Source organism: Cervus elaphus, chromosome 5 (assembly GCF_910594005.1).
Source record: "Cervus elaphus chromosome 5, mCerEla1.1, whole genome shotgun sequence".
Taxonomy (NCBI): domain Eukaryota; kingdom Metazoa; phylum Chordata; class Mammalia; order Artiodactyla; family Cervidae; genus Cervus; species Cervus elaphus.
In genome coordinates, this window is record NC_057819.1 from 11,364,764 (window position 1) to 11,391,288 (window position 26,525).

The window sequence follows — 26,525 nt, forward strand, 5'->3', positions numbered from 1 at the left end:
ACTTTCCACTGCAGGGAGCATGAGTTTGATCCATGGTCAGGGAACTAAGATCCCACAAGCCACTCAGCATGGCCAAAAAAAAAAAAAAAAATCAGGATTTCCCTGGTGGTCCAGTGTTTAAGACTCCATGCTTCCAACGCAGGGGACATGGGTTTAATCCCTGGTTGGAGAACAAGGATCCCACATGCCACAGGGTGCAGCCAAAAAAAAAGGATTTACTATAAAGCCTACACATTTTTATTTCTGGAAATAAAAGTTATACATTTTTTAAAAAGATCTAAATTCAGGAAAGGTAGGATCCAGCCCAGCGAGGTGAGAGAGGAAAAGGCATTCTTTCAGGAATGTCTTACCTTCTGGGTACCAGGAGCTGCTATGTGTATCATCTGCATTTGATCCCCCAGCAGCTCTGCAAGAGGCAGTAGAACCTAACAGTCTCAGGTAGAATCCAGAGATCAAACACCTGAGTTCAAACCCTGTCTTTGCTACTAACCAGCCAGGAGACACTAGGTAAGCTCCTTAACTCATCTGTGCCTCAGTTTACCCATTTGTAAAATGAAGCTCATAAAGCACCCACCTCACAGGATATGAAATTAAATAAGTTCTTATAAATAAACATCAGCCCTTTGTTATCAAGTGGGTAGAGTTATTGCCTGCATGAAGCATCTGAGGTTCAGAGAGGGTGAGTGACCAGCCCAAAGACACACAGCTTATAAAAGAAAAATCTGGGATGCAAAACTAAGTCCTCATGAGGATAAGAACAGTCTTTCAGGAGTTCCTCAGACATCCAGGGGTTAAGACTCAGTGCTTCCACTGTAAGAGGGGCACGGGTTCGATCACTGGTTTGGGAACTAAGATCTCATATGCCACAAGGTGTGACCAAAAGAGGAATCTGCTTGATACAAGTACCAAAATAAATTCCAAATTGATTTTTAAAAATAAAACAGCTTTTCAATAATAAATTATCAACATCTTCCAGATGTTGAGTGTTTACTATATGCCAGGCACTGTTCTGAGCACTTTACATGTATTATATCATTATGCCTCCACCACAGCCTGTGAGCTAGGCACTGTTATCCCCATTTGACAGATGAGGAGACTGAGGCCCAGAGAGGACAGGTCATTTGTGCAAAGTCATAGATGTTGGGAGCAACATTATAGAACCTGGGCTTTTCAATACCCACGTTGCTGCTGTGACTTGCTCAGGGGGATCTAAGTATTGACAAGAGAACACACTGAGGGGAGGAGAAGAGAGTCTGAAAGAGCCGAGAATGTCAGGGAGCTGCGTCCAGTTCATACCCAGAGGACTGTACCTTCTGCTAGCTCACCAGTCCCAAGCTTCTTCCTGCTTTGACTGCATGTGTGTGTGCATATCTGTGTGTGTGTGACAGACTCTTTCCTTTCCCCTGCAGGTTTGAGACGGGCCAACTCAGTCCAGGCTTCTAGACCTGCCCCAGCCTCAATGCAGAGCCCGACACCTCCCCAGCCTGGGCAACCAGGTACCTGACACCCACTTGCCTGCCCAGGTCGTCACTCAGCTGTGACCCCAATACCTCCCACCCTTGCTTGCAGAATCTGCTGGGCTTTTTGCAAAGCTGCAGCCACTGCCAAACCCTAAACTCTTCCAAGACCCTTAGAATGAGTAATACTCCAGGCTGGGAGCCCAGCAGGGGTGGGAGGGGGATGGGTAGTGTCATATCCACCTAAATGCAAAAAGTGACAATATTTCATCCCCCAGTGTGTCCCACCTTCCAGTATTGTCACTCCACTCTCACAATTCTCACCACATACGTCTACCATCTGCCCTCTTATTTCCTTAAAATTTTCTTCAAATTGACCTCCTTTAAAAACATAACTGAGCGAAGTTGTTATCACAAACTCTCTCTCAAGGAAAATTTAAGGACCTTGGACTTTAATGAAAAGGCAAATGTTCTCAGACAGGTATGTGAGATTCAGGAAGAAATAGTGGGCAAGAGATTAGTAATATAAGAAAATTTGAGCACATGTGGCTTGTATAAAAGAATGGAAATAATTCCTAATAGATGCATTTAAAAAGCTGTTATTTTAGGTACTTCCCTGATGGTCCAATGGCTAAGACTCCATGCTCCCAATGCAGGGAACCTGGATTCAATCCCTGGTCAGGGAACTAGATCCCACATGACACAGTTAAGGACCCTGCAACAAAGACTGAAGATCCCACACGCTGCAACTAAGACCTGGTGCAGCCAAATAATAAATAAACAAAATATTTAAAAAATTTTGTTATTTTAAAAGAAACCTATAATAAAGGGAAACCAGTATTCCATACCAGAAAAAAAGAGAGTGTATTATTAATAGTTTGCTGGGGCAGTCATGAATATTCATTGGAAGGACTGGTGCTGAAGCTGAAGCTCCAATACTTTGGCCACCTGATGTGAAGAGCCAACTCATTGGAAAAGACCCTGATGCTAGGAAAGAGGATGAGATGGTTGGATGGTATCACCCACTAAATGGACATGAATTTGAACAAACTCCAGGAGATAGTGAAGGACAGGGAGGCCTGACGTGCTGCAGTCCATGGAGTCTCAAAGAATCAGACACAACTTAGCGACTAAACAGCACAAAGGGCAATCATAACAAATATCATAAGCTGGGTGGCTTAGAATAAAAGGGATGTATTGTGTCACAGTTCTAGAGGCCAAAAGTCCAAAATCAAGGTGTTTCCAGGGTTGGTTCCTTCCATGAGCTGTGAGGGAGAATGTGTCCCAGCCTCTCCTCTCGCTTCTGGGAACCTCAGGCATTCCTTCCTTGTAGAGGTATCTTCACATCATCCTCCTTCCATGCTTGGGTCCTGTGTGTCCAAATTTGCCCTCATTATAAGGGCATGATCATATCGGATTAGGGCCTAGCCTAATGACTGAGTCTTAACTTGGTCATCTGGAAAGACCCTCTTCCTAAGTATTCACATTCACAGTGACTGAGAATTTGGACTTGAACATCTTTGGGGTAACGCAATTCAACCTATTGTAGAAGCCATTATAAAAATTAGTTTACTGGGTCTTCTGTGGTGGTCTAGTGGTTAGGAGTCTGCCTGCCAATGCAGGGGGACATGGGTTTGATCCTTATTCTGGGAAGATCCCACATGTCATGGGGCAAATAAATCGATGTACAACAACTACGGAGCCTGTGTGCCTAGAACCTGTGCTCTGCAACAAGAGACACCTGGACAATGAGAAGCCTGTGTACTGCAATGAAGAGTAGCCCCCACTCACCACAACTAGAGAAAGCTCTCACACAGCAACAAAGACCTAGCGCAGCCAAAAATAAATGAATAAATAAATCTTTATTTTTTTTTCTTTTCCATTTATTTTTATTCATTGGAGGCTAATTACTTTACAATATTGTAGTGGTTTTTGCCATACATTGACATGAATCAGCCATGGATTTACATGTGTTCCCCATCCCAATCCCCCCTCCCGCCTCCCTCTCCATCCCATCCCTTGGGTCTTCCCAGTGCGCCAGCCCTGAGCACCCGTCTCATGCATCCAACTTGGGCTGGTGGTCTGTTTCACCCTTGATAGTATACTTGTTTCAATGCTGTTCTCTCTGAACATCCCACCCTCGCCTTGTCCCACAGAGTCTAAAAGTCTGTTCTGTACATCTATGTCTCTTTTTCTGTTTTGCATATAGGGTTATCGTTACCATTTTTTAAAATTCCATATATATGCATTAGTATACTGTATTGGTCTTTATCTTTCTGGCTTACTTCACTCTGTATAATGGGCTCCAGTTTCATCCATCTCATTAGAACTGATTCAAATGAGTTCTTTTTAATGGCTGAGTAATATTCCATGGTGTATATGTACCACAGCTTCCTTATCCATTTGTCTGCTGATGGGCATCTAGGTTGCTTCCATGTCCTGGCTATTATAAACAGTGCTGCGATGAACATTGGGGTACACGTGTCTCTTTCAGATCTGGTTTCCTTGGTGTGTATGCCCAGAAGTGGGATTGCTGGGTCATATGGCAGTTCTGTTTCCAGCTTTTTAAGGAATCTCCTACACTGTTTTCCATAGTGGCTGTACTAGTTTGCATTCCCACCAACAGTGTAAGAGGGTTCCCTTTTCTCCACACCCTCTCCAGCATTTATTGCTTGTAGACTTTTGGATAGCAGCCATTCTGACTGGCATGTAATGGTACCTCATTGAGGTTTTGATTTGCATTTCTCTGATAATGAGTGATGTTGAGCATCTTTTCATGTGTTTGTTAGCCATCTGTATGTCTTCTTTGGAGAAATGTCTGTTTAGATCTTTGGCCCATAAATCTTTAAAAGATTAATGTATTGAAGATAAAACAGTGCAGTGATATTCTTAGTACCCTGGCCTGCTGAAGGTTTGGAGCCTGAGGCCTGTCCTCGTTTGCTTTTTCAGAAGGGACACTTATAAAGGTTAGAGATGTGTGAAAGAAAAGTAGCACCTCAGTAAGACTTTTCCCATGATGGGATCAGTATCAAACCAATGGATCCCAGAATGACTTTCTCACTGTGTCATTGAATGTTATTTTTATTTCATGCCCCAAACCTGTGGCTCTCTCCCACATCCTAAGCTTTGGAAATGTAGTTGTAGAGAATCCTCTGGACTGGTAATAACCCTATAATAATGGTGGACACAAAGCGTGGACTCGCCTGTTACCTTGCCAAGTGATTCTTATTCCATTAGCTCGTCGATCTCATAACAGCCAGCAAAATGTGAAGAGCAGGTATCACCAGCCCCACTTCACAGAGGGGGAGGAAGCTGAGATTCAGGAAGGAAGGACTGGGGCTTGAAGCCAGGCCTCTCCAACCCCAGGACCCCCGCAGTGGGACTGCTCCAGCACCCCTGGATACCTCTGCACATCATCCACTGCCCCTGGGCCTGTGTCTGCACCGTGAAATGAGGGGGGCTTGGGGCAAACACTCGATGCCGCCTCTCTGTTCCAAACTTCTTTCTCTCTTTGCCCCACTCAGGGCCCCCAGGAGGCAGCAGACCCAGTCCGGGGCCAACGGGACGCTTTCCAGATCAGAGGCCAGGCAAGTGTTCACTTCTTTCTGTGCCTATGTGGGTGACCACCTCTCTTTCACTAACTGGGAGAGAGAGAGTGACAGAGACAAGAGATAGAGAGACAGAGGCGGACGGAGAGAGAGAGCAGGGGCTACCAGACGTCGGCCCATTCTGCTTCCTGAGACCTAGCTGATGATCTCTAAGGGATCCCCCTAATTCTAAAACTCTAGAGAGTCCGTACTAACATTAGATGGACAGAAAATGACAATACATACAGTGGTTAAGAGCCCAGGCTGCCTGGATTCAAATCACTGCTTCTTCACTTCCCAACTGTGTGACCCTAGGTAAGTCACTTAACGTCCCTGAGCCTCAGTTTCCTCATCTCTAAAATGAGAATAACACAAAGACCTACCTCATAGAGTTGTTGTGAGGATTAAGTAAACTGATACATAGAAACCTTAGCACGTGGCCTCTGCCCATCACCTGCTGCCCCTGGGCCAGTGTCTACACCTGTGAAATGGAGGCAGGGCGGTGCTTGGGGCAAAACACTCAAATGATGTCTCCTTCTCTGTTCCAAACTTCCTTCTTTCTTTGCCAAGATCACTCCAAGTGACAGTGATTATTACATGATATATATGTAACTACAACGTATTCACTGCTTGCTAATGCACCAGTTACTGTGCGATGTGCCCAGTTCCTCAGTCATATCTGACTCTTTGTGACCCCATGGACTGTAACCCACCAGGCCCCTCTGTCCATGGGATTTCCCAGGCAAGAGTACTGGAGTGGGTTGCCATTTCCTCCTCCAGGGGACCTTCCCGACCCAGGGATCAAACCCATGTCTCCTGCATCTCCTGCATTGGCAGGTGGATTCTTTACCACTGAGCCTCCTGTGCATATATTAGAAAAAAAAGTTTAAATAATAGCTATTACTTTGTCAACAAAGGTCCGTCTAGTCAAGGCTACAGTTTTTCCAGTAGTCCTGCATGGATGTGAGAGTTGGACTAAAGAAAGCTGAGTACTGGAGAATTGATACTTTTGAACTATGGTGTTGGAGAAGACTCTTGAGAGTCCCTTGGACTGCAAGGAGATCCAACCAGTCCATCCTAAAGGAAATCAGTCCTGAAAATTCATTGGAAGGACTGATGCTGAAGCTGAAGCTCCAATACTTTGGCCACCTGATGCAAAGAACTGACACATTGGAAAAGACTCTGATGCTGGGAAAAATTGAAGGCAGAAGGAGAAGGGGACAACAGAGGATGAGATGGTGGGATGGCATCACTGACTCAATGGACATGAGTTTGAGCAAGCTCCAGGGGTTGGTGATGGACAGGGAAGCCTGGCGTGCTGCGGTTCATGGGGTCACAAAGAGTCAGACACGACTGAGCGACTGAACTGAACTGAACTATTTGAGCATGTTCAGGTCTTAAAATTCACCATTTTGGGGATGAGGAAACTAAGGCTCAGAGACAAGCCACTTGCTCCAGGACACACAGCTGAGATTCAAACTCAGGCTGCCTGGCTTCAGAGCCCACACCAGTGAGCGTTCTCAGTGTCTGTTTTGCCTCCATTTCAATCAGCCCTTGGGTCTTGTTATAAAACATAGATTCCAAGGCCCCATCACAGGGCCTTTAGATTCTAGCTGGGGCCTGGGAACCTGCGTTTTTGCAAACCTTCCTTGGGTGGTTTTGACAAAGGCGACATCTGAGATCTGGAGAACAGCACAGTGTGCCCCACCACCACCCAAGGGAAGTGACAGTCCCCCCAGTGCAGAGCAGTGGGTGATTCTGGTGCAAAGCTTGACAAGCACCTGGTTCGTTGCTGCTCATCACTCGCAGTAACACTGCAGCAGTTGTCATTGCTAGAGTTCCAACACAGGGACTCAGCAGCCTCTTTCTCACCCTCTCCCCATCTCCCCTGCAGAGGTGGCTCCCAGTGACCCTGACTATCCAGGGGCTGCCGCCCCACCCCGGGAGGAGAGAACCGGGGGAGTCGGAGGCTACTCGGCAGCTGGAACCAGGGAGGACCGAGCGGGCCACCCCCCGGGCCCCTATTCCCAAGCCTCTGCGGCTGCTCCCCAGCCAGTGGTGGCCCCGGCCCGTCAGCCCCCACCCCCTGAGGAGGACGAGGAGGAAGCCAACAGCTACGATTCAGATGAAGCAAGTAGGTGACTCGTAACAGAGGGGTGGCTGAAAAAGTCGCTTCAGTGGTCACGCCCTGGGAAACAGGAATGGGTCTAGGGACAGCCCTGTATACCCCAGCCCCCCATAAACATATTAGCCAAGTTATAAAAATACAAATTTGTGTTACTAAATTCACTATATGACATCAGCTTTCTGAAATATAGGTGCTATATGGTTTTTCATCATTGTAAAACACACATAACATCAATGTTACCTTTTACATCATTTTTTATGAGTACAATTCAGCTACATTCACAATATTCTACTGGGTGATTTCATAGAATCATCATATGACCCAGCAATTCCACTCCTAGGTGTATACAAAGAGGCGTGTGTTTTAATAGTTTCCCAAACTCTTCAGTGTGTCTTTTAAACGTCATTTTTTTAACCATGATTTAAAATTTTCTGGTGTTTCCTCTTGCATCCATCCACTCGATGATTTATAAAGTGTCGACTCTATGCTTCTCTCACTCGGAGCCTGAGTCCCAAGGGAACGCGCGCGCGCGCGCGCACACACACACACACACACCCAGCACACACACACACACACACACCCAGCGGCACTTCTGGGTGTGGCTGGGCGCTGCAGGGGAGACCTGGGGTGGCCTTTGTGAGCTGGAAGGAAGCACAGATAGGTCGTGTCTGGACCTGATTCACATTGTGGGGTTGGAGGGACATTCCAAGAGCTGCTGGTCAGACCGGGAGACTGGACCTGCTCTGAAGAAATGGACCAATGACTGTAATCGGTGGAATGGCTTTGGCCCTTAATGTTATCTCTCCTCATTGTAAAAAGGGGAGTGAATACTGCCTCCCATGCAGGGCTGAGGGGAGGGTAAACTGAGTTACCTCCTGAGAAAGGGCATCAAAAACGAGAAGTTATTTTATATAGTAGAAAACACACACAAGACGTTTTGTATGGTACCAAGTACAAGTACAGGGTAAACTGAGGTACCTCGTGAGAAAGGGCATCAAAAACCAAAGATCATTTTATATAGTACAAAACACACGTGAAGAAGTATTATTACGCAACATGCACATCAGAGGTAATGATAGTAATAGTCCACACTTGCTGAGCACTTATTTTGTGCCAGGCACTTTTCTAAGTGTGTTACGTGCATGTACTCACTTTAACCATCCCAGTGAGTCTAGGAATAGTCGATTTTCTTATTCCGATTTCACAGATGGGGAGGAGTCTCAGAGAGGTTCAAGGGCTTGTCCTAGTTCACATGGCCAGTGAGTAAGAGGGGCCGACGGTCAGTCTCAATGCTGCAGCAGAGGAAATACCAGCTGTCCTGTCTCCCCCAGGGGTCATGGGGCTGAAGGCTTGGGGGAAAGGAATCTGAGCTGTCGGCCACAGGCTGCTTCTGCTCTGGAAAGGCACCATGTCTATCCCACCAGAACGGTGACCACTGCTCCTTCCATCCACCTGAAGTGTCTCTTCACTGACCTGCCAAGCCTAGAATATCCCTCCCAGCCTATGTATATCCCTAATAGGAGCTGTCCTTGATGATTTATAACAAGCCTGTCTCTGTATTTGGCTCCCTCCCTCACTCATCTCTGTGTTGACAAGTATTTATTGAGCACCGACTAGGTGCCCCTAAACTATCATAAGTGCTAAGGATACCATGGCCAAAACAAAAAAAATGACAGACAAGATGGCTGGTCTAATGGAACTAGCATTCTAGTGGAAAGTCACATAATGTACCAATGAGTTGATTTCAAATAGAGATAGAGCATGGTGAAGGAAATAAAACAGGGTCAATGACCAAGAAGGTAGCTGCTTTAGATGGAGCAATCAGAGAGGGCTTCTCTAAGGAGGTGGCATTTAATTTAAACTGAGAAGTGGATAATGGGAAGTCACCAGCCACATGAGGATCTAGAGGAAGTGCATTCTAGACACAGGCAACAGCAAACGCTAAGACTCGTTTATTCCTTCAGCAAGTCAGTGAGTGCCAGCTGTGTGCCCAGTGGGGACATAGCAGGGAACAAGGCGGTCACAGCCTCACCCTCACGGTTCTCAGCCTAGCGGATAGAAGTCATTGACTAGTGCCGAGGGCTCCACGGAAGAGGAGGGTCTCTGAGGATGAGGAGTCCAGATAAGTCTCCCTCTCCCCTGGAGGCTCAATGCCTATCCCAGACTGGACACATGGTAAGTGCTCAGGAAATGTTTGTTGAATGACTGAATGAGTGTCTTCTTGGTACCTGCCTCTGTCCTCTTCAGCCACCCTGGGTGCCCTGGAGTTCAGCCTTCTCTATGACCAGGACAACAGCTCCCTGCACTGCACCATCATAAAGGCCAAGGTGGGTGAGGGGGCCAAGCTGGGGACCGCTCAGAATGCTCTGGCGTTTCTAGGGGCTTGGGGAGGGCGTGTGTTATCAGGCCTGTCTCCTGTCATGGCCTTGTCTATCTGTGACACTGACAGTAATGAGAAGGGTGCAGGAATTGGCCACGGCTAATTCCTTTAGGGGAGGACTTCCTGTGGGGATGGCCCGGGAGGGGTTTCACTTACCTGTATCTGCCTCCTGGGGAGGAAGGCAACCAAGCTTCAAGGGCAGAGCTGAGACCTGCCCCATCCACAGCCTCTGGAGGGCACAGCAGAGGTGTCACCCGGGAGGCAGTGACAGCTGATCTTGACAGCTGACATGTCACTGAACAGCTCCTTCTACAGATGTGGCTGTCAAGCTGGAGTAGCAGACAGTCAGGGGCCTATTGTTGCAGATCGGGTGCGCTAAGTTACCTCAATAGTGTCTGACTCTCTGCAGCCCTATGGGCTATAGCCTGCCAGGCTCCCCTGTCCATGCGATTTCCCAAGCAAGAATACTGGAGCGGGTTCCCATTTCCTACTCCAGGGGATCTTCCCGACCCAGAGATCAAACCCACATCTCCTGTGGCTCCTGCATTGGCAGGCAGATACTTTACCGCTGAGCCACCTGGGAAGCCCTGTTGTTGCAGATACAAGGACAGTCATCTGGTTTTCTGAGGGGGCAGGAAGGGCAGACCAGGTTGGAAGAGCATTTACACCCCACCCCCAATAACACAGTGATGTAAGGCCCTACATTATCTTGTTTAATTCTCACAGAAGCCTCTGAGGAAGAGATTGTTATTAGCCCCATTGTACAGATGGGAAAACTGAGGCTTAGAAAGTTAAAGCCTGAGGCCACTCAATGGTAAGGGATAGAGCTGGATTTGAATCTGGAGGTAATGGCCTCCAGCTTTAGAGATGGGAGAAAGCTACAACATCACAGCCCCCTTGAGACAGGGGCTTAATGACTTAGGGGCTAGGTTGGTAACAGAAACAAGAAAAGCATGTGGAAAGTGTTAGGGAATGGTAGTAACTTTGGTAAACTGGAATGTTTACCAAACCAACATGTTCCAGTTTCAATTTGAAAACCACGACATCTGCTGATTTGCAAACTCACAATCCAAGCAGACATTCCAGAAATGTTTATTAAATAGCTACTGTGTACCAGGAACTACCCTAATGCTGGAGAATGTTAGAATGAGCGAGAATAGGCTGTGCTCTCATGAACTTTGTTCTGGAAATGGATAAGAAACCATCACCATTGCATCTCCTGAGTATTATTCGGGCTTCCCTGTCGACTCAAGCAGTGAAGAATCCACCTGTAATTCAGGAGACACAGGAAACCCAGGTTCCATCCCTGGGTCAGGAAGATCCCCTGGAGAAGGAAATGACAACCCACTCAAATATTCCTCCTGGGAAATCCCATAGACGGAGGAGCCTGGTGGGCTACAGTCCATGTTGCAAAAGTTGGACATAACTGAGCGGCTGAGCAGTCCAGCACACACGAGTATTATTCACCCTCTGGGGCTTTCTACAGATTATTTTGTCCCATTTAATCTTCACAACAGACCTATGAGGAAGGTTCCATCGTCATTCCCATTCTACAGACGGGGAAGTGGAGACCCGGGGAAGTTAAGGGACTTGCTCACGTCACAGAGCCAGGACGAAGTGGAGCCGGGATTTGAACCAGTGTTGTCTTACCCACTAGGCTACCCAGCCAGATTTACCCCTTGCACCCTACTTTGTGGCCTCCTGTCCCCATATAGTACTAACAAACACTGGTCATACTTAACTTATGCCAGGACCAGAGCTCAGCCTTCACAAATGAGCTCCTTTACTCCTCCAAGAATCCCCTGGAGCATTGGCTGTGCTCAGCCCCATTGAACAGATGGGGAAACTGAGGTTCCCAGAGATCACAGGACATAACACATGGGATTGGAGATTAGTGCTCTAAAAGGAGACCATGGGAGCCCAGAGATAAGACACCCACCCAGCCAGGGCCTAGGGAGTGGACAAAGTGTATCTAATAACAAGCCCAACTTAACTCCTACCCCAGACAGACTCCTCTCCCTATGGTTGATTTGAGCCCCATGTCAGCTCTGAGAGGGACCAGACAGAGACTGTGATCTCCATCACACGGATGGAGAAACTGAGGTCTCAGAAGCAGGTGAAGAGGCCAGGGCCAGAACGCAAGCCTCCTCTCCCTAGCCTTTCCTCCTCTCCCACCCGTTCTGGGACATGTCCTTCCATCTCAGCAGCAACAGTCCAACCTTGATGGAGCACTTCCTGTGTTCCAGGCACTGTGCCAAACACTTTTACAAGTGGGAACGCATTTAGATCTTACCAGCCCATGACACATCCTGTTTGATAGGTGAGGAAAATGAGACTCAGAGAGGTTGACACTTGCCTAAGGTCACACAGCCAGTAAGTGACATGACCGGGCTTTAAACCTCATCTGCCTGACTCCAGTGCTCGTTCTGAGATGCTGCATTTCCTGTCTCTTTCTTCAGAGGAGAGAGCCCACAGGGCGGACCAGTAACTGCACATTGCCTCTGAGAGCTGAGTGCCCAAGCCCTCCCCAGGCCCTCACACCATTGCCTTCTTGTCTTACAGGGACTGAAGCCCATGGATTCGAACGGCTTGGCCGATCCCTACGTTAAGCTGCACCTCCTGCCGGGAGCCAGCAAGGTACCATATGGCCTGGGCCTCTCAGCAAGCTGGGCACATGGGCTCTGGAAAGCACCCAAGGTTCCCAGCTCAGAGCCTAAAATAGCCCTATCTGCCCCCAAGCCCCCTCTTCCCTGATTGGCAAAGTCCTTGCACGGGGTAAGGCATGGGCCAGAACCATCCTCCTTCAAGAGGCAGGGGCTCTGCTCATTTCTCCAACTCAGAAACCGGGGATCCAGTAGACAAGCAGATGCCCTCATTATGCCCTGACCTGCTCAGATATCTTCAGTGGCTCCCCAGGGCTGGCCACGGTCACCTCCCCCACTCATTTTGTGCCTCAGCCAAACATCTCTCAACAGAGATGAATGACCCTCTCCAGATAACTTGGAAAATATTCTATCATTAAGCGAAAATGGGCCCACATCCCTCCTACCTTTCTCTCCCACTCCACCTCACCTGCTGATCATTATTTTGCTCTGGGGAGGAAAAGTGGGATTAATTCTCCTTTCTTTGCATTGACCCCCTCAGAACACAAGGCTGGAAATGAAAGTGTGCCTTCTTGAGTTTTATTTTTTGCTTTGTGTTCATTTGACATGAATGTCCTAAAAACAAAGCTGACTATATACTTGATATATACTATACATGTGATCTTAGGAAAATGCCTTTTCAAAAATTTCTGTAAGTATCAAATGCCCCATAAGACAAAAAAGGATACACATACATGTGTGCAGGCATACACACATATCACACACACTATCTCACTCTTTTTTTGTTTAGATCAAGAAAAGACAGTCCCATCGCTTCTCAGCCTTTAGGCTAAGATCAAGTGAAGACAAGACAGTCCCATCTGGCCATGGCCAAACTAGTTGGCCACTACTCCTTCTAATCTGAGTGACATTTGCTTCTCCTTGACACTCTCCTTTGCCCACTAAATCCAAACCTACTTTGCTGAAGAATCCAATCAGTCATACATGTTAGTACGAATTAGATTTGTCACCAGGTATATTTCTAGCCTTCACTCCTAAAGTAAAAAGAAAAATTTTGTCCCCTCCAAGGAATTTTCAGCATGGAGGATGCTATTTGGGGAAATTGAGAGAATCATCCCAATATCCCCAGAAATTATGTCTTCACTGCCTAGGAGTGAGTGACTCTCATTTCTGCCTCCCTGTCCTGGAAATAATCATTTTTCTCAAAGAAAGACATCATAGCTTTCTAATCTTTATGAAAAGGTCAGTGAGAGGGCCCAGTTCCTGCAAGGAGGAGTAGCCCACTGTTCAGTGTTGGTGATGCACCCTAGAGCCTGACTCCAGCTCCCCCGAGTTGCACTCCAACTCCCCCGAGAACGTGTACTTGGGAGAACAGACCCCTGGACACTCCTAAGGGGAGTGGACTCCTAAGTCACCCAGCTCTAAATGAGCCCAAGGGATGTGGCTGCAGGGCTGGCTCCCCACTGAGGCAGGTGTCTGTCTGTCCATCTCTCTGGGTTCTAGTCCAACAAGCTTCGTACAAAAACCCTGCGGAACACCAGAAACCCCATCTGGAATGAAACTCTGGTCTACCATGGCATCACAGACGAGGACATGCAGAGGAAGACCCTCAGGTGCCTGCTGGGTGGGAGGGCAGAGACGGGGCACAGCTGGGCAGGCAAGCACACGCGGTCCCCAGGAGCTGTGCCTTAAAACACTCAGGGTAGTTTTACTTCTGAAAGATGTTATCTACTTCAAGTAGACATTTTTGAAAGTACAGATAAGTGAAATTGTTAACATCTTGATGTCTAGACATCTGGGTTTAGCGTGTGTGTTTGTGTGTGTGTGTGTGGGTGTGTGTGTGTAAAAGTATTTTTTTAAATAAAGTTAAGTATTTTTTAAAATGTTTATAAGAATGGACCACAACTGAAGCGACTTAGCACACAATAAATGAGTATATTCTTCTGTGAAGAATTGCTGAGAAAACAAAGCTGCCTTTAAATGTTCGTCCCTTCCCCAGCCTGGGTCTCTTTTCTCCTTCTGTGAGTGTGTGTATATTCATTATGTACGTACATGGTGGTGGTGGTTTAGTCGCTCAGTCGTGTCCAACTCTTTGCAACCCCATGGACTGTAGCCTGCCAGGCTCCTCTATCCATGGGATTCTCCAGGCAAGAATACTGGAGTGGGGTGCCATGCCCTCCTCCAGGGCTACAGTCCATGGGGTCGCAAAGAGTGGGACATGACTGAGCAAGTAACACTTTTACAGAGTATTAAAAAAACCAAATACCCATGAATGCAATACTCTGTCTTTCAAAAACCTTAATATTTTGTTGTATTTGCTTCTGTTCTTTTTTGTAAAGAATTAAGCACTACAGATGCAAAGTGAAGCTCCTCTTGTATACTCCATCCCCCACCCCTTTTCTTCTTCCTTCCCAAGGCTAACCACTATTCTGAATTCTATGGGTATCATTCCCAAGCGTATCCTATGCTTCAGCTGCATAATTATGTCTATAAACAGTATATGATATTGTTTGGCATATCTTAAAGTTTTAGATGACTGTTTACCACTTTATTTATCCAGTTCCCTCTGCACAGACATTTAGACAGCTTCCAGCTTTTCTCTATTATAAACAAATTTTCAGTGAGCATCCCTCACACTTCCTTGTGTTCAATGAGTGTTTCCTTAGGATAGAAATCAAGGAGGAATATTTGCTGGATCACAGGATATGGGGTGTGGGTCTTTTTAATTTTACAAGACATACAAAGTGCTCTTCAAAGGGGCTGTTCCAACTACATTCCTATCAGCTACAAAATTACCTTAAGCACACATTTTTATAGCAGTGTAACATCCATTTATAAAAGTGCACATGGGAAAAGTGTACAGATAGATGAATTTTCACAAAGTGAACACACTGAGTTAAGAAAACAGAACACACCCAGAATCACCACCTCATCATACATCTCTTGTTATAGAATTGAAATACTGAAATAATAAATAATACTAAAAATATTGAAACTCCCTTAAAAAAAAACAAAAAAAACAAAAAAAAAGAAAACAGAACATCCCTGGACCACGGAAGCCCTCCCCTGGTGTCCCTTTTCAGTGAGGACCTTTCCCCGCAGGGGGTTTACCACCCTTACTGCTAACAGGACAGGTTCACTTAGTCTAGTTCTGTACTTTATACAATGAAATCATACCACATCATTCTTTTACGTCTGTCTTCTTTCATGTGATAGTCACCCGAGTTGTGTGTAGTTGTAAGTTGTTCTTTCTCATTGCTATTTAGTATTTCATTGTGTGGATACAACATGGTTTCATTTATTCGTTCTACTGTTAATGGGCATTTGGTTGATTTTCTGTTTGGGGCTATTACAAGTAGTGCTGCTATTTTAGTAGCTGTTTCTCGCATAAATTTCTGTCGTATACACACCTGGGAGTGTAATGACTGAACCGCAGTATATGTATATGTTTACTGTAGTAGAAACTGCCAGTTTTCCATAGTTTTAGCAGAAACTGTTTTTACACTCCAACAAGCAATGTATGGGAGTTCCAGCCACGTCCTCATCAACGCTTTTCCACTTTGGCCATTCTGCTGAGTGTGTAGGGGTGTCACATGGTGGTTTTTGCATTTCCCTGGTGAGTATTTACAACATTATTTTCAATATGCACTGTTAACATTTCCAGGACTATTTCATAATTTTCTTAAGATGTCTCCCCATTATAGAATACTTATGTTATTTCTGCTTTTTCAGAATTACAAAGAAAACTGTAGTAAGGATCTTTAGTTACATATTTTTGCACTTATGTCTTCAAGATAAATGCCTAGAAGTGGCATTGCTAGGTCAAAAATTGCTAGGTCAAGACTATTTTTACGTCTTTGGAGACACATTGTCCTGTAGAAAGGATGGTGTTGTTCACACCCCTACTGGCTGAATGGTGTGGACACATGGGGCTCAGAAGGAGGGTGTTCTAACCCTCTAGAACGATGAACCTTGTTCAGCAATTTTTTTTTTATTGGAGTATACTCGTTCAACAAATGCTGATGGCCTAGAAGCAAGGTGCTGTTAGTTCCCATCTGCCCTCTTTGCCTTGGTGAGGGGGAGGCTCCTTCCTTCCTCTTAGTATATGTCAGGAAGAATTACCATGCCTCAGCTGGTCCTCTGGGCCTCCTGAGGTACCTTGCTCGTGAGTAGCCATTGTTGTGTCTCTGGCGTACGTAACGCTGTACAGAGTGAACGGCAGAAGACCACACAGTGACCCAGGATGCAGGAGCTTAGCCCTGGCTCTGCCCCTTGGGTGCTGTTTACTGACTCTCTGTGACCCCACGGCCTGTAGCCTGCCTGACTCCTCCATCCATGGGGTTCTCCAGGCAAGAATACTGCAGTGGGCTGCCGTCTCCGCCCTTACTAGGGAAAAATTATTCAGCCTTCCTGGGCCCCAGTGTCCCTCTCCAAAGTGGAAAACTCAAGAGCTTTTGGAGAAGAGAAAGGATTAAGTGAGAAGAGGTCCTGGCCTAACTTTGCAAAATATGCTGCTGAAATGGCCATAAAGCAGATGAAAAGGGGGCTGAGCTTCATTACTCATCAGGGAAATGTAAATTAATACTACAAGGAGATAGATACTATGGCCTACTAATGCTAAAGTTAAAACTGACAAAATTGAAATTAGAATGAAGAACAACCAGGACCTGAATAAACTACTGGTAGGAATATAATTGGAGGAATCACTTTGGAAAACTGTTTAAATGTTTCTACTAAGGTTAAATTTGTGTGTTTAACCTCAGGAGAAACTTGGCTCAGCCTTACCCAATAGAAACACACACATGTGCATCCAAAATACATGAATGTGAATATTCCTTGCAGCTTCATTCATAGCAACTAGAACTAGCTCAAAACCAAATGCCCATATGTAGCAATATTATTAGAGTATATTTACATGATGGAATACTATACAACCAAAACAAGGACGAATTACTATAGACATGGATGAATCTCACAGACAATGTTGAACAAAAGAAGCCAAATGTAAAAGAATCCATACATCTGATTTTATTTATATGCAGGTCAAAAAAAGACACTGAACCTTGCCAAGGGGACAAAATGGTTATCTTTGAGGAAGTTAGTGACTAGGAGGAATCATGAGGGTCTTCTGGCAGCTGAAATGTTCTATATCTTGATCTGTCTGAGTGGTGCTTACGTGGGTGTATGCATATTCAAAAATCCAGCAAGCTAAAAATTTTAAGTTTTGTGCATGTTACTGGTCGCTAAGTTATACAGTGATCAAGAAGAAATTAAAAATACCTGTTCAATAAATAGGAGGTTGTATTATTCCTGTGCACATTTTACGTTCCCTACCATCATCAGTCACAGCTCTTGGTACATAATAGGTGCTCAATACATGCTCTTTTTTTTAAAATCCCCATCCTTTGTATTGACCACAGAATCTCTGTCTGTGATGAGGACAAATTCGGCCATAATGAGTTTATTGGTGAGACCAGATTCTCCCTCAAGAAACTGAAGCCCAATCAGAGGAAGAACTTCAACATCTGTCTGGAGCGGGTGATCCCGGTGAGTGCCTATGCCCTGAGGGTTCAGTGAGGGAGAGGGTGGGATAGAGCTGTCAGGTGCCAGACAGGAGAGGGGCTGCAGCAGCTTTGGGGAGGAGGGTGAAGATTTCAGCTCAGAAATCAGGGTTGCCTCCTGGCTATGCCTTCTTCCAACCCTGGTTAGCATCACTTCTGAAGGGCAGTGTGGTGTGGCAGGGTGGTCTGCCTGAGTTCAAAGCCCTGCCATGTCCCTGCTCCCTGGCCTTCGCCAAGGGTCTGAACTATTCTGGGCCTCAGTTTTTCTTGTCTATAAAATGGGCATCACAACAGCACCTGCCTCGTAGGAGGGTTGTGTGAAAGACATAACTAAAACAACCTTGCACATAATGGGCATTCATAAATTAACTCTTGTTACTATAGAAAATAATACTGCCTTACCCACCTGTCAGTCAAGAAGTTCATAAAGCATTGCAGAGATTCACAGAAGGCAGGATAGCATAGCACTTAAGAGCATGGGCTCTGGAGCCAGACTGGGTTTGAGTCCCAGTTTCTGCCACTTACAGTATAACTTGAATCCCTTGGCTTAACCCCTCTGTGCTTCAGTTTTCTTATCTGTAAAATGGGAAAATACGGTACTAACCTCATATGGTCTTTTAAGGATTGGTGTGAGAGTACATGTAAAGCATTACAACTGCTATTGTGAGATGTGATACTCACTTTTTGAGAAAGAACCAGAACCACACAGGCTGTTCAATTGGGCTGCACCTCAGAATCAACTGGAGATAGTAAAACCAGAGCTTTACAAAATAGATTTTGTGGAGGATCTCCCTGGATATTCTGACTTAGCGAGGAAGGGTGAGATCTAGCAATCTGTATTTTTAGAGATAATCCAACCTACCCAGTTGTTCTTTTTTTTTTTTTTTTAACCTCTGAGCCCCCTGAGGACCAGAAAGAGGAGGGAGTTGCTAAGATACACCATGAGTCGGTAACTCTGCTCTCAGACACCGGCCGTAGCCCAGTTTTCCTGCAGTGACCAGTGTGCCTCTTCACGGGGCACTGAGCCAGTGCCCCCATGGAGGTGCCCGCAGCATCCTCCCACCAGATGGCCAGCCTCAGGAGGGACTCTCATGCATGCCACACCATGTTCTATAGCACAGAGAAAGCAACAAGGAAAACTTTACACTGGATGCCAGGCTCCAGTAAATCGCCAGATGTGCCTAGGAAGGAAGCCTTTCCTCTGGGTCTTTGCCTGGTAAAAGCTGGCTCTTCAGGCTTCATCTCCCTCCCCCTCACTCAGTGAGTCCAGTTGGTCAAGACAGGGCCAGTCCCCCATTCGGGTCTTCAGCTCCTGGGCCTGCCCATCTGGCTGTGATGGACACAGCCAGTCCCAGAGGCATGGAGGTGGCAGCGCAGGCCTGCGCTGGCCCCAGAACCCTGCTGATCTTTGCTCTTAACCCTCTCACCATTGACTCCCTTCATGTGTCCCACCAAGGACAGAGACCTCCTAAGCACTGTGCCTTCTCCTCTGGACCTCAGTTTCCTCGTCTCTGAAGGGGAGAGGATGGATTTAACCAGTGCTTTTCACATTCTGTTCCCCAAAGGAGCCATGGGGGAAGAAGCATCTGGTGGACCAGATCTCAAGACCCCTGTGCCACTTCAACCAGAGCAGACAAAACCTTATCTGTTTTGTGGATCTGGTAGTCTGCCACTTACTGATAGTGTCATCATCTGCAACATGGGGACATTAATACAATCTACATCATAGGCTGTTGTGCATTAACATGGTCTCTCACATGGTTAGCATTTTATATATGTATATATATTAGCTGAAAGGGGGAGTGCTGGAGGGCGACTGAAGCTTGGAGGACCTCTCCTCATGGCTCTGGATGCTAGTGGAGGGGAGGAGAAGAGGTCTCCGGTCTTTCTTGAGTAGGGCAGTGAGCCCGATTGACAGTGCTATTTTTCTTTTCTATCTCCCTCCTCAAGATGAAGCGTGCTGGAACCACCGGGTCAGCCCGAGGCATGGCCCTCTATGAGGAGGAGGTGAGCACTGAGTGAAATGGAAAAATACAGTTGAAGCCACAGTCGGGGTTTGGCATCTCCGTTTTCTCTCCCTCCCTGGTCCCTTTCCCACTCTTTGTCTCCAAACCACCTGCCTGTTGGTTCATAATGAGAGGTGCCCTTGCCCAGGGCATTAGAACATGAGACCAGGAGCATGCTCTTCACACCTGGAGCCCCCGCAGGAGACACCCTCATGTTCCTTGGCCTTGTTTGCAGAAGCTCTTCTAGTAATTCTGCTGCACTAGGGCATTGCCACGCGCCCCTTGGGAAGGCAGGGCAGGTTCTTTAAGCTGTGCATCTGGCAGAGGCTCGAGTTGGGCTTCACAGCCATGCCCTCGGTCCCAGGCACTCCACTTTTGAGAAGACTGGTTGGATGGGGGGTTCTGAGTTCAGAATCAGGCTGGCATCAGGTTCAGGCTCAGTGTATGCCCAGAGTCAGACTTAGTCTGTGACTAAGTCAGAATAAAGCCACCGGCCCCCATGTGCCTAGGACTGGGCCTCTTGGCTTTCATCGTTTGCTCCTCCCTGGAGGTTGGAGGGGAGTCTCTGCTGTTCATGGTGCTGAACTGCACTCGTGCCGGCCCAAGTCCTCCTACTTTCCAGACTCTCTCTTAATGATCACCATCCATGTTCCCGGACCCCATCCGTCCTAGACCCACACACCCTCTTCTACTGCAGCAGGTGGAGCGTATTGGTGACATAGAGGAACGTGGCAAGATCCTGGTGTCCCTCATGTACAGCACACAGCAGGGAGGCCTCATCGTGGGCATCATACGCTGCGTGCACCTGGCGGCCATGGATGCCAATGGCTACTCAGATCCATTTGTCAAGCTGTGAGTCAATGCCGGGGCCTGTCAATGGGCCCGAGATGGGGTCCTAGGTCCTTGCAAATGGAGAACTAGAGAGCTTCCCCAAGATCATTTTACGTTGAAGCCCAGAGAGGGCAAAGAACCTGCCCAAGGTCACACAGCGAGACAGATGCCCAGCTTAAGAGGTAATCAGTAGTGAAGCCCCAGACACCATCATCCAGGTTCTCAATGATCCACTGGGAGAAAGCCCTGGCTAAGAGCACAGACTCCAGAGGCAACAGCTGGCTTGAGCCCCCAGCTATGTGACTGGAGGCACATGTCCCTCAGTTTCCTTATATGTAAACGGGCAGTTATACCATCTAGGGTTTGTTGAGGATTAAATGTGCATAAGGCGCTTAGGTAACGTCTGGCACCAGGTAAATGCTCTAATGCACACTGGTCATTATTAATGTTGATTCACTTTCTGATCTGTTCATTAATTATTCTCCTGACACTAGTTGGACATTTAGGGTCATCAGGAGGCTATTCCTATTCATTAAACTTCATTCATAATAGCCTCTTATGTCTCCTCTCAGCTGGCTGAAACCAGACATGGGAAAGAAAGCCAAACACAAGACTCAAATTAAGAAGAAAACCTTGAATCCTGAATTTAATGAGGTATGGTTGTCCCATTTTTTGTCATATGCTATAATAGTTCCTATATGTGAAGGTGGAAAAAATTTCCTGCTAGAAAGTTGTAAAGCACATTTTTTTAGAAAAAGCTTTCTTTCATAGATCACCTTGAATTATCTAAAGAAGGAATGAGTTCCTCATCACTGGAGGGAAATCAAGCCTAAGACAAAAGCCTATAGATTTGGAATGTCAAAGGGAAGATGCTGTGTTTGGAGAGAGAATGTCTTTATCAACTCTAATTGTGTACAATACTGATATTTGAGGAAATAAATAGGAGCAGTTGTCCCCCTTACCAGCCACCCAGGTGGCACCGCCCTCTCCCTCAATTCCCAGATCCTTCCAATGCATCCAGTCCTGCTAAAGCCACTCTCCAGATACCCATTTAAGGTGTTCCTTCCTCTTGTCAGGGACCTAAATCCTCAACTCTTGGGCACTAGGTTATGGTCCAGCCACGCAGTTGGTAGGTGAAGCCATTAAAGTGGTGATTTAGAAAAAAAAATTGTTAATAAATAAAGAATAAAGTGGTGATGTAGAAACAACTGCTAACACGCAAAATTGTTTTTTACCATGTTATAAAATGGAAAAAGGAAACCACAGTACAGTATATTCATATTGTATTTCTATAATTTAATATTTGAATATTTCATATGATATAAAATTCAAATTAATATTCACATTGGTTTTTTAAGACATACACCAATATGGTCACACATGGGGAATGTTGACCGTGGTCATTCTTGGGTAGATAGATTACAAGTTTGGTTTTGGGTTTTTGTAGGGAGGCCAGGGTTGCTTCCATGTTTGTTTTAAAAGTGAACATGAGTGAACTTTATGATTGGGCAGAAGAGTTATTGAAAAAATCAGGTTATCTGAAAATATAAACACCTAAACCTCAACTACCTTTAATCTCTGAGTGATGAAGAGGGAGGAAAACCACTTCAGAAGCTATCGGAATGGAAGGACTGGGTTCATGTCTGTCTACCTTCAAGGAAATGTGAGCAGAATCAGCCTTCTTAGAAAAACCCCACCAGTCTTCCCAACTTCAAGCAGTCATTGAAAAGAGAATTACAGGGCCTGGGCGGCCTTGTTGTACAGAGTGTGTGTTGAAAGCGGATTATCAGGCCTGGGGTAAAGGCCCCCTTGATTCCAAATAGCCAATACAAGGGCCTCCCCTTGGTCCAAGCACCCCTAGGACTCAGCCTCTTAGCTCCTGATGCTGAAGGTTCAGAGAACCCTGTCACTCACATGCCCTCCTCTGCTGCGTCTAGGAATTTTTCTATGACATCAAACACAGTGACCTGGCGAAGAAGTCACTGGACATCTCAGTCTGGGACTATGACATCGGCAAATCCAATGATTACATTGGTGAGTGCTCCCAACTCCCGGGCAAAACGCTATCCTCTATCCTCCCAAGAGAAGAGAGCCTTACCCAGGGATGCAGAGGTTTGAGGACCCTGCTTTACTCTGGCAATTGCTTTGTCCAAATGCAAAGTCAGGACCCAGGGTCCTCATTTGGGTCCAATTTGGGTTACAAAGCTGGGAAGATTGGATCATGATTGGTTATTTGCTGAACAAATCACCTCCAGTGGAATAAACAATTGCAGAGGAGAGGAGTGTGTGGCCTCTGCAGAAAATAGGGTGCAAAGGACATCTCCTTAGTCTACTGGCAAGTTCAGGATGAAGGTTCTATTGTTCCCAATCCCCCTCCAAATAATAAGGAAGCACCATCATTACCTGTGGAGCAGGGAGGGAATTCCAGACAATGGATACAGCTCCAGCAAAGGAGTGTAGGCAGGATTGATCAGGGTGATGAAACTGACTCCTTGGAAATGCATGATGAGTCCCCACAAGTGGTGAGAGAGAATTTCAGTGAGCAGAGTGGTGATTTTCAAAAGGTTTTTGGGGACTTTCCTGGTGGTCCAGAGATTAAGAATTCTCTGGATTCACCTCCCAATGCAGAAAATGTGGGTTTGATCTCTGGTCAGGGAGCTAGGATCCCACATGCCAAAAACATAAAACAGGAGCAATATTATAACATATTCAATAAAGACTTAAAAAAAAATAAAGAAGGTCTTGAAAAATAGACAATGTAGTTATGACTTGATGCCCCAGTAGGGAGCCGTTGCAGGCTCTTAAGCAGGGAGTCTGTAGACAAAGAAAACCAGTGGTAATAATAACATCCCAACCACAACTTCCAGGAGAAAGGATGGATCCCAAGTGGCTGGGGGGACGGGGGTTGGTCACTGCTTGGTGGTAGGTTTTCCCCCAGCTAGACATTTGGGTCTAGAATGAGATTCCCGTGCATCCCTCCACTCCAACCACCTGCCCTATCTTTCCCTCTTGTCCTCCAGGAGGCTGCCAGCTGGGGATCTCAGCCAAGGGAGAGCGCTTAAAACACTGGTACGAGTGTCTGAAAAACAAGGACAAGAAGATCGAACGCTGGCACCAGCTACAGAATGAGAACCACGTGTCAAGTGATTAGGATGGCGCCCAGGTCCCCAACTCCATGCCCGCACCTTGTGCCCCTCACCCCCACCCCCAGCCTGCCCCAGCTGCCCATTGCATTCTGATCGCTCTTCTCAACACCTTCCCCACCCATCCCTCCTGGAACCTGCCTTTGAGGTCTCTCCTGCACCGCGGACATTGCCACCAATAACCTCCGCTCTCCGCGAGGCTGCGATGCGGGCTCTGAATCCAGCCCGTCTCTGATCCCTCCTGGATGGAGCCGTAGGGATGGGGAGAATTTCACAAGGAGGTTGTTCATTTAACAACCTCTCAGCCTGGGTGAATTACAGAGGCTCTTCATCATTTAGGACTGTTTTTAGACCCTCCTGGCCTTGGACACACCTAACATCCATCCGCCTATACCCTCAGCTGTCCCCAGAGCCAGACAAGGTCATGAGGATGAGCCCTGGGACAGAAATGGAGCATCCCAGCTCCCTCACCCCCCACCTCTTCACATCATACACTCAATTGCCACAAAACAGACCCGTGTGTTTAAACTCTCCAGTGACTAGGAACACACTTCCCGTCTCTAGATGCATCAAGAAATGACCATGCAGAATACCCCAAGGGACTGGGTAGCCCCCCTCTTTCAGAGTGTTCCCTATTTGCTTCCTAGCAGAAACTAGCCCCGTTCTGTACCACCCCTCTCCCACTTCTCCTTCCTTTCGCCCAATGCCACATTCACCTCTTTCTTCCTCACCCCCTTATCTCTTCTCTCCACCCCCACCTCTTGCCCCTTCTTTCCCCCTCTCTGTGGGGATAGAATAGCAAAAGCAAAAACGTATCTCTTAACACAGGCTCACCTCCTCGCCTCCTCTCAGAATGCTGAACCACCACGTAGGTAGGTCTGTGCTCCTGTAACCCCTTCTCCCCTGGCAGAGCCGGGTGGACTTGGCCCTCGGGCCGCTCGCTAGCACTGCCCCGGTGCATGGCAGCCTCCAGCAAGCTGTGTAGACGCTCCGCGTAGAGGGCCTTTCTCGGCCCCTGGCCTCCCCAGGTGGGCGCAGAAGGTATTCAAACCAGAGCCCTGGTTTCCAGGGGGCCTCTCCATAGAAGCCGCCGGCTTTCTCCTTCCTTTGCTCTTAGTTAAATGAACACGTGACCGGTTCCCCGCCCCCCCTCTGACTCTCTGACTCTCTTGTATCCTACGTCTCACTCAGAATCGCCTCTGGTCTCTCTGTCTCTCTCTGTCTCTTTATCTCTTGCGCCCTGTTCATTGTGTTGGGAGAGTAAAACATCATCGTGCACATAAAATGTTAGAAAGTGACAGATCCTGACCCAAAGGCTTTTGTTCCATCCTGGATTGTTCAGTCTTTCTAAAAGTTAAAAAAAAAAAAATTGTTTTAAAAGAGGAAAAGGCAATGAGGCCAAACTTTATAAGATTTGAGGTCAGGTCATCTCTAGTGCCCTGCAAGAAAGGTTTGATTTTTTTCCCTCAATTTCCAGTAAGTCTTCCTCCATGAAAATCACCCTGTTCTCTCCAAAACCCCACCATTTTCTACAGAAGTAGCCAGATGAACACTAAAACTCTCACTGTCTCCAAACGCACACCTGTTAGCCTTCCATTTCAGGGCCTTCCACTCCTAGCTCCCTTGACAAGTCATTGGAAGGCATCGATTTCTTGCCTTGAATAACCATTTTCTAGATGCCAGGCACTTCACCTTCTCCACGATGGCCAGCAGCTTCCTGGCTGCCATCTTCCCCACTGACCCTCTCTCTCCCCAGGGGCCCCCTTGGTGCCCATACTCAGCCCACCTCCTTCTCATGGTTTGCCCTTAGGAGAAAGCGTGCTGGCTGTGTTGCCCAGGCCTAACGCTGGTATTGGCGCTGGACTCAGCATGCGGCTAGCTCACAGTGCCTCAGTCCAGGCGCGCCCCCTCCCTGACAGATGTAAGTACCTTCCTGCCTAGAACACACACACACACACACACGCCCTCTGGTGCATGCAGAACCACCCATCGCCTTTCTTTGTGATGATGTAGCCAAAAATAAAGTAGGAATATCCAGGAAAACCGGTGGCCTGGGCTTTTGTCCTCTCTAGTTTCTGGAGCTTTCTCTTCCCGCCGACATGCATGATGCCTACTCAGATAGTCAGTATTTAATGCACATTTACTGTGTTGCAGCCACTGGGGTTACAACACTGAACAAGGCAGATGTGGTCCCCAAGTCCATGAAGCGTGCTTTCTGATGGATTTCATTTTGGAAAGGTGGGCTCCAGCCAACTTGGCTGAGCTCACACCCTTCTGGAAGAATGCTTTTTGCTGGTGTCCACTCAATAAGAAGGGAACATCCTCCTCTTCTCCTGCCTAGCCCAGCCTTGGGGAAAAACACCTAGTGGTTGTGGAATCAGATAATGTCAAGGCTGAAAGAGACCGTAGATTTGAGCCAGAGTCTAGTTCAGTCAACTCACTTATCTGACAGATGAATAACCCAAAGTCCGGAGAAGGGAATGGCACACCCAACGTCTCATGGCCGCAATGCCAGGAAAGGAGCTAGATCAGTGGACTCTGTCTGTGTGCACTGCTCTTAACGCACCAATCCAAAGAGGCAACTCACCAAACACCTCCTTTGTATTCTAGCACTTTCCATCCTGCGGTGAGCCTTTTCAGAGAGGACCCCTCATTTGAGATTCTCATTGGTCCTGAATGTGAGCTAGTAAGTAAACTAACTTTTCAGAAGGATTTGGAAACTCCCTGCAAATGAAATTTTTCAGCTTATACCAAAAGTGCTTAAGCAACTCATCAGGAAGGTTGGTTACCTCTCAGAAGGAGCTGACAGTTCCATCCAAGGGAAACTTC

At 46.9% G+C, this 26,525-nt stretch overlaps 1 protein-coding gene across 5 annotated transcripts in view; it reads left to right on the forward strand.

Annotated features, from left to right (window-relative positions):
- Positions 1-25,739, forward strand: part of RPH3A (rabphilin 3A) — a 265,679-nt gene extending 239,940 nt beyond the window's left edge. For all 5 annotated transcript variants that reach the window (XM_043901678.1, XM_043901680.1, XM_043901681.1 and 2 more), the window contains 12 exons: positions 1,410-1,496; positions 4,982-5,044; positions 6,939-7,178; positions 9,420-9,499; positions 12,115-12,189; positions 13,659-13,768; positions 17,576-17,702; positions 19,667-19,723; positions 20,420-20,574; positions 21,126-21,207; positions 22,491-22,587; positions 23,574-25,739. In XM_043901678.1, the coding sequence (XP_043757613.1) occupies positions 1,410-1,496; positions 4,982-5,044; positions 6,939-7,178; positions 9,420-9,499; positions 12,115-12,189; positions 13,659-13,768; positions 17,576-17,702; positions 19,667-19,723; positions 20,420-20,574; positions 21,126-21,207; positions 22,491-22,587; positions 23,574-23,704 (1,304 nt within the window). In that variant the 3' untranslated portion in view covers positions 23,705-25,739. The remainder of the gene's footprint in view (positions 1-1,409; positions 1,497-4,981; positions 5,045-6,938; positions 7,179-9,419; positions 9,500-12,114; positions 12,190-13,658; positions 13,769-17,575; positions 17,703-19,666; positions 19,724-20,419; positions 20,575-21,125; positions 21,208-22,490; positions 22,588-23,573) is intronic.
- The last annotated feature ends 786 nt before the right edge of the window (positions 25,740-26,525 follow it).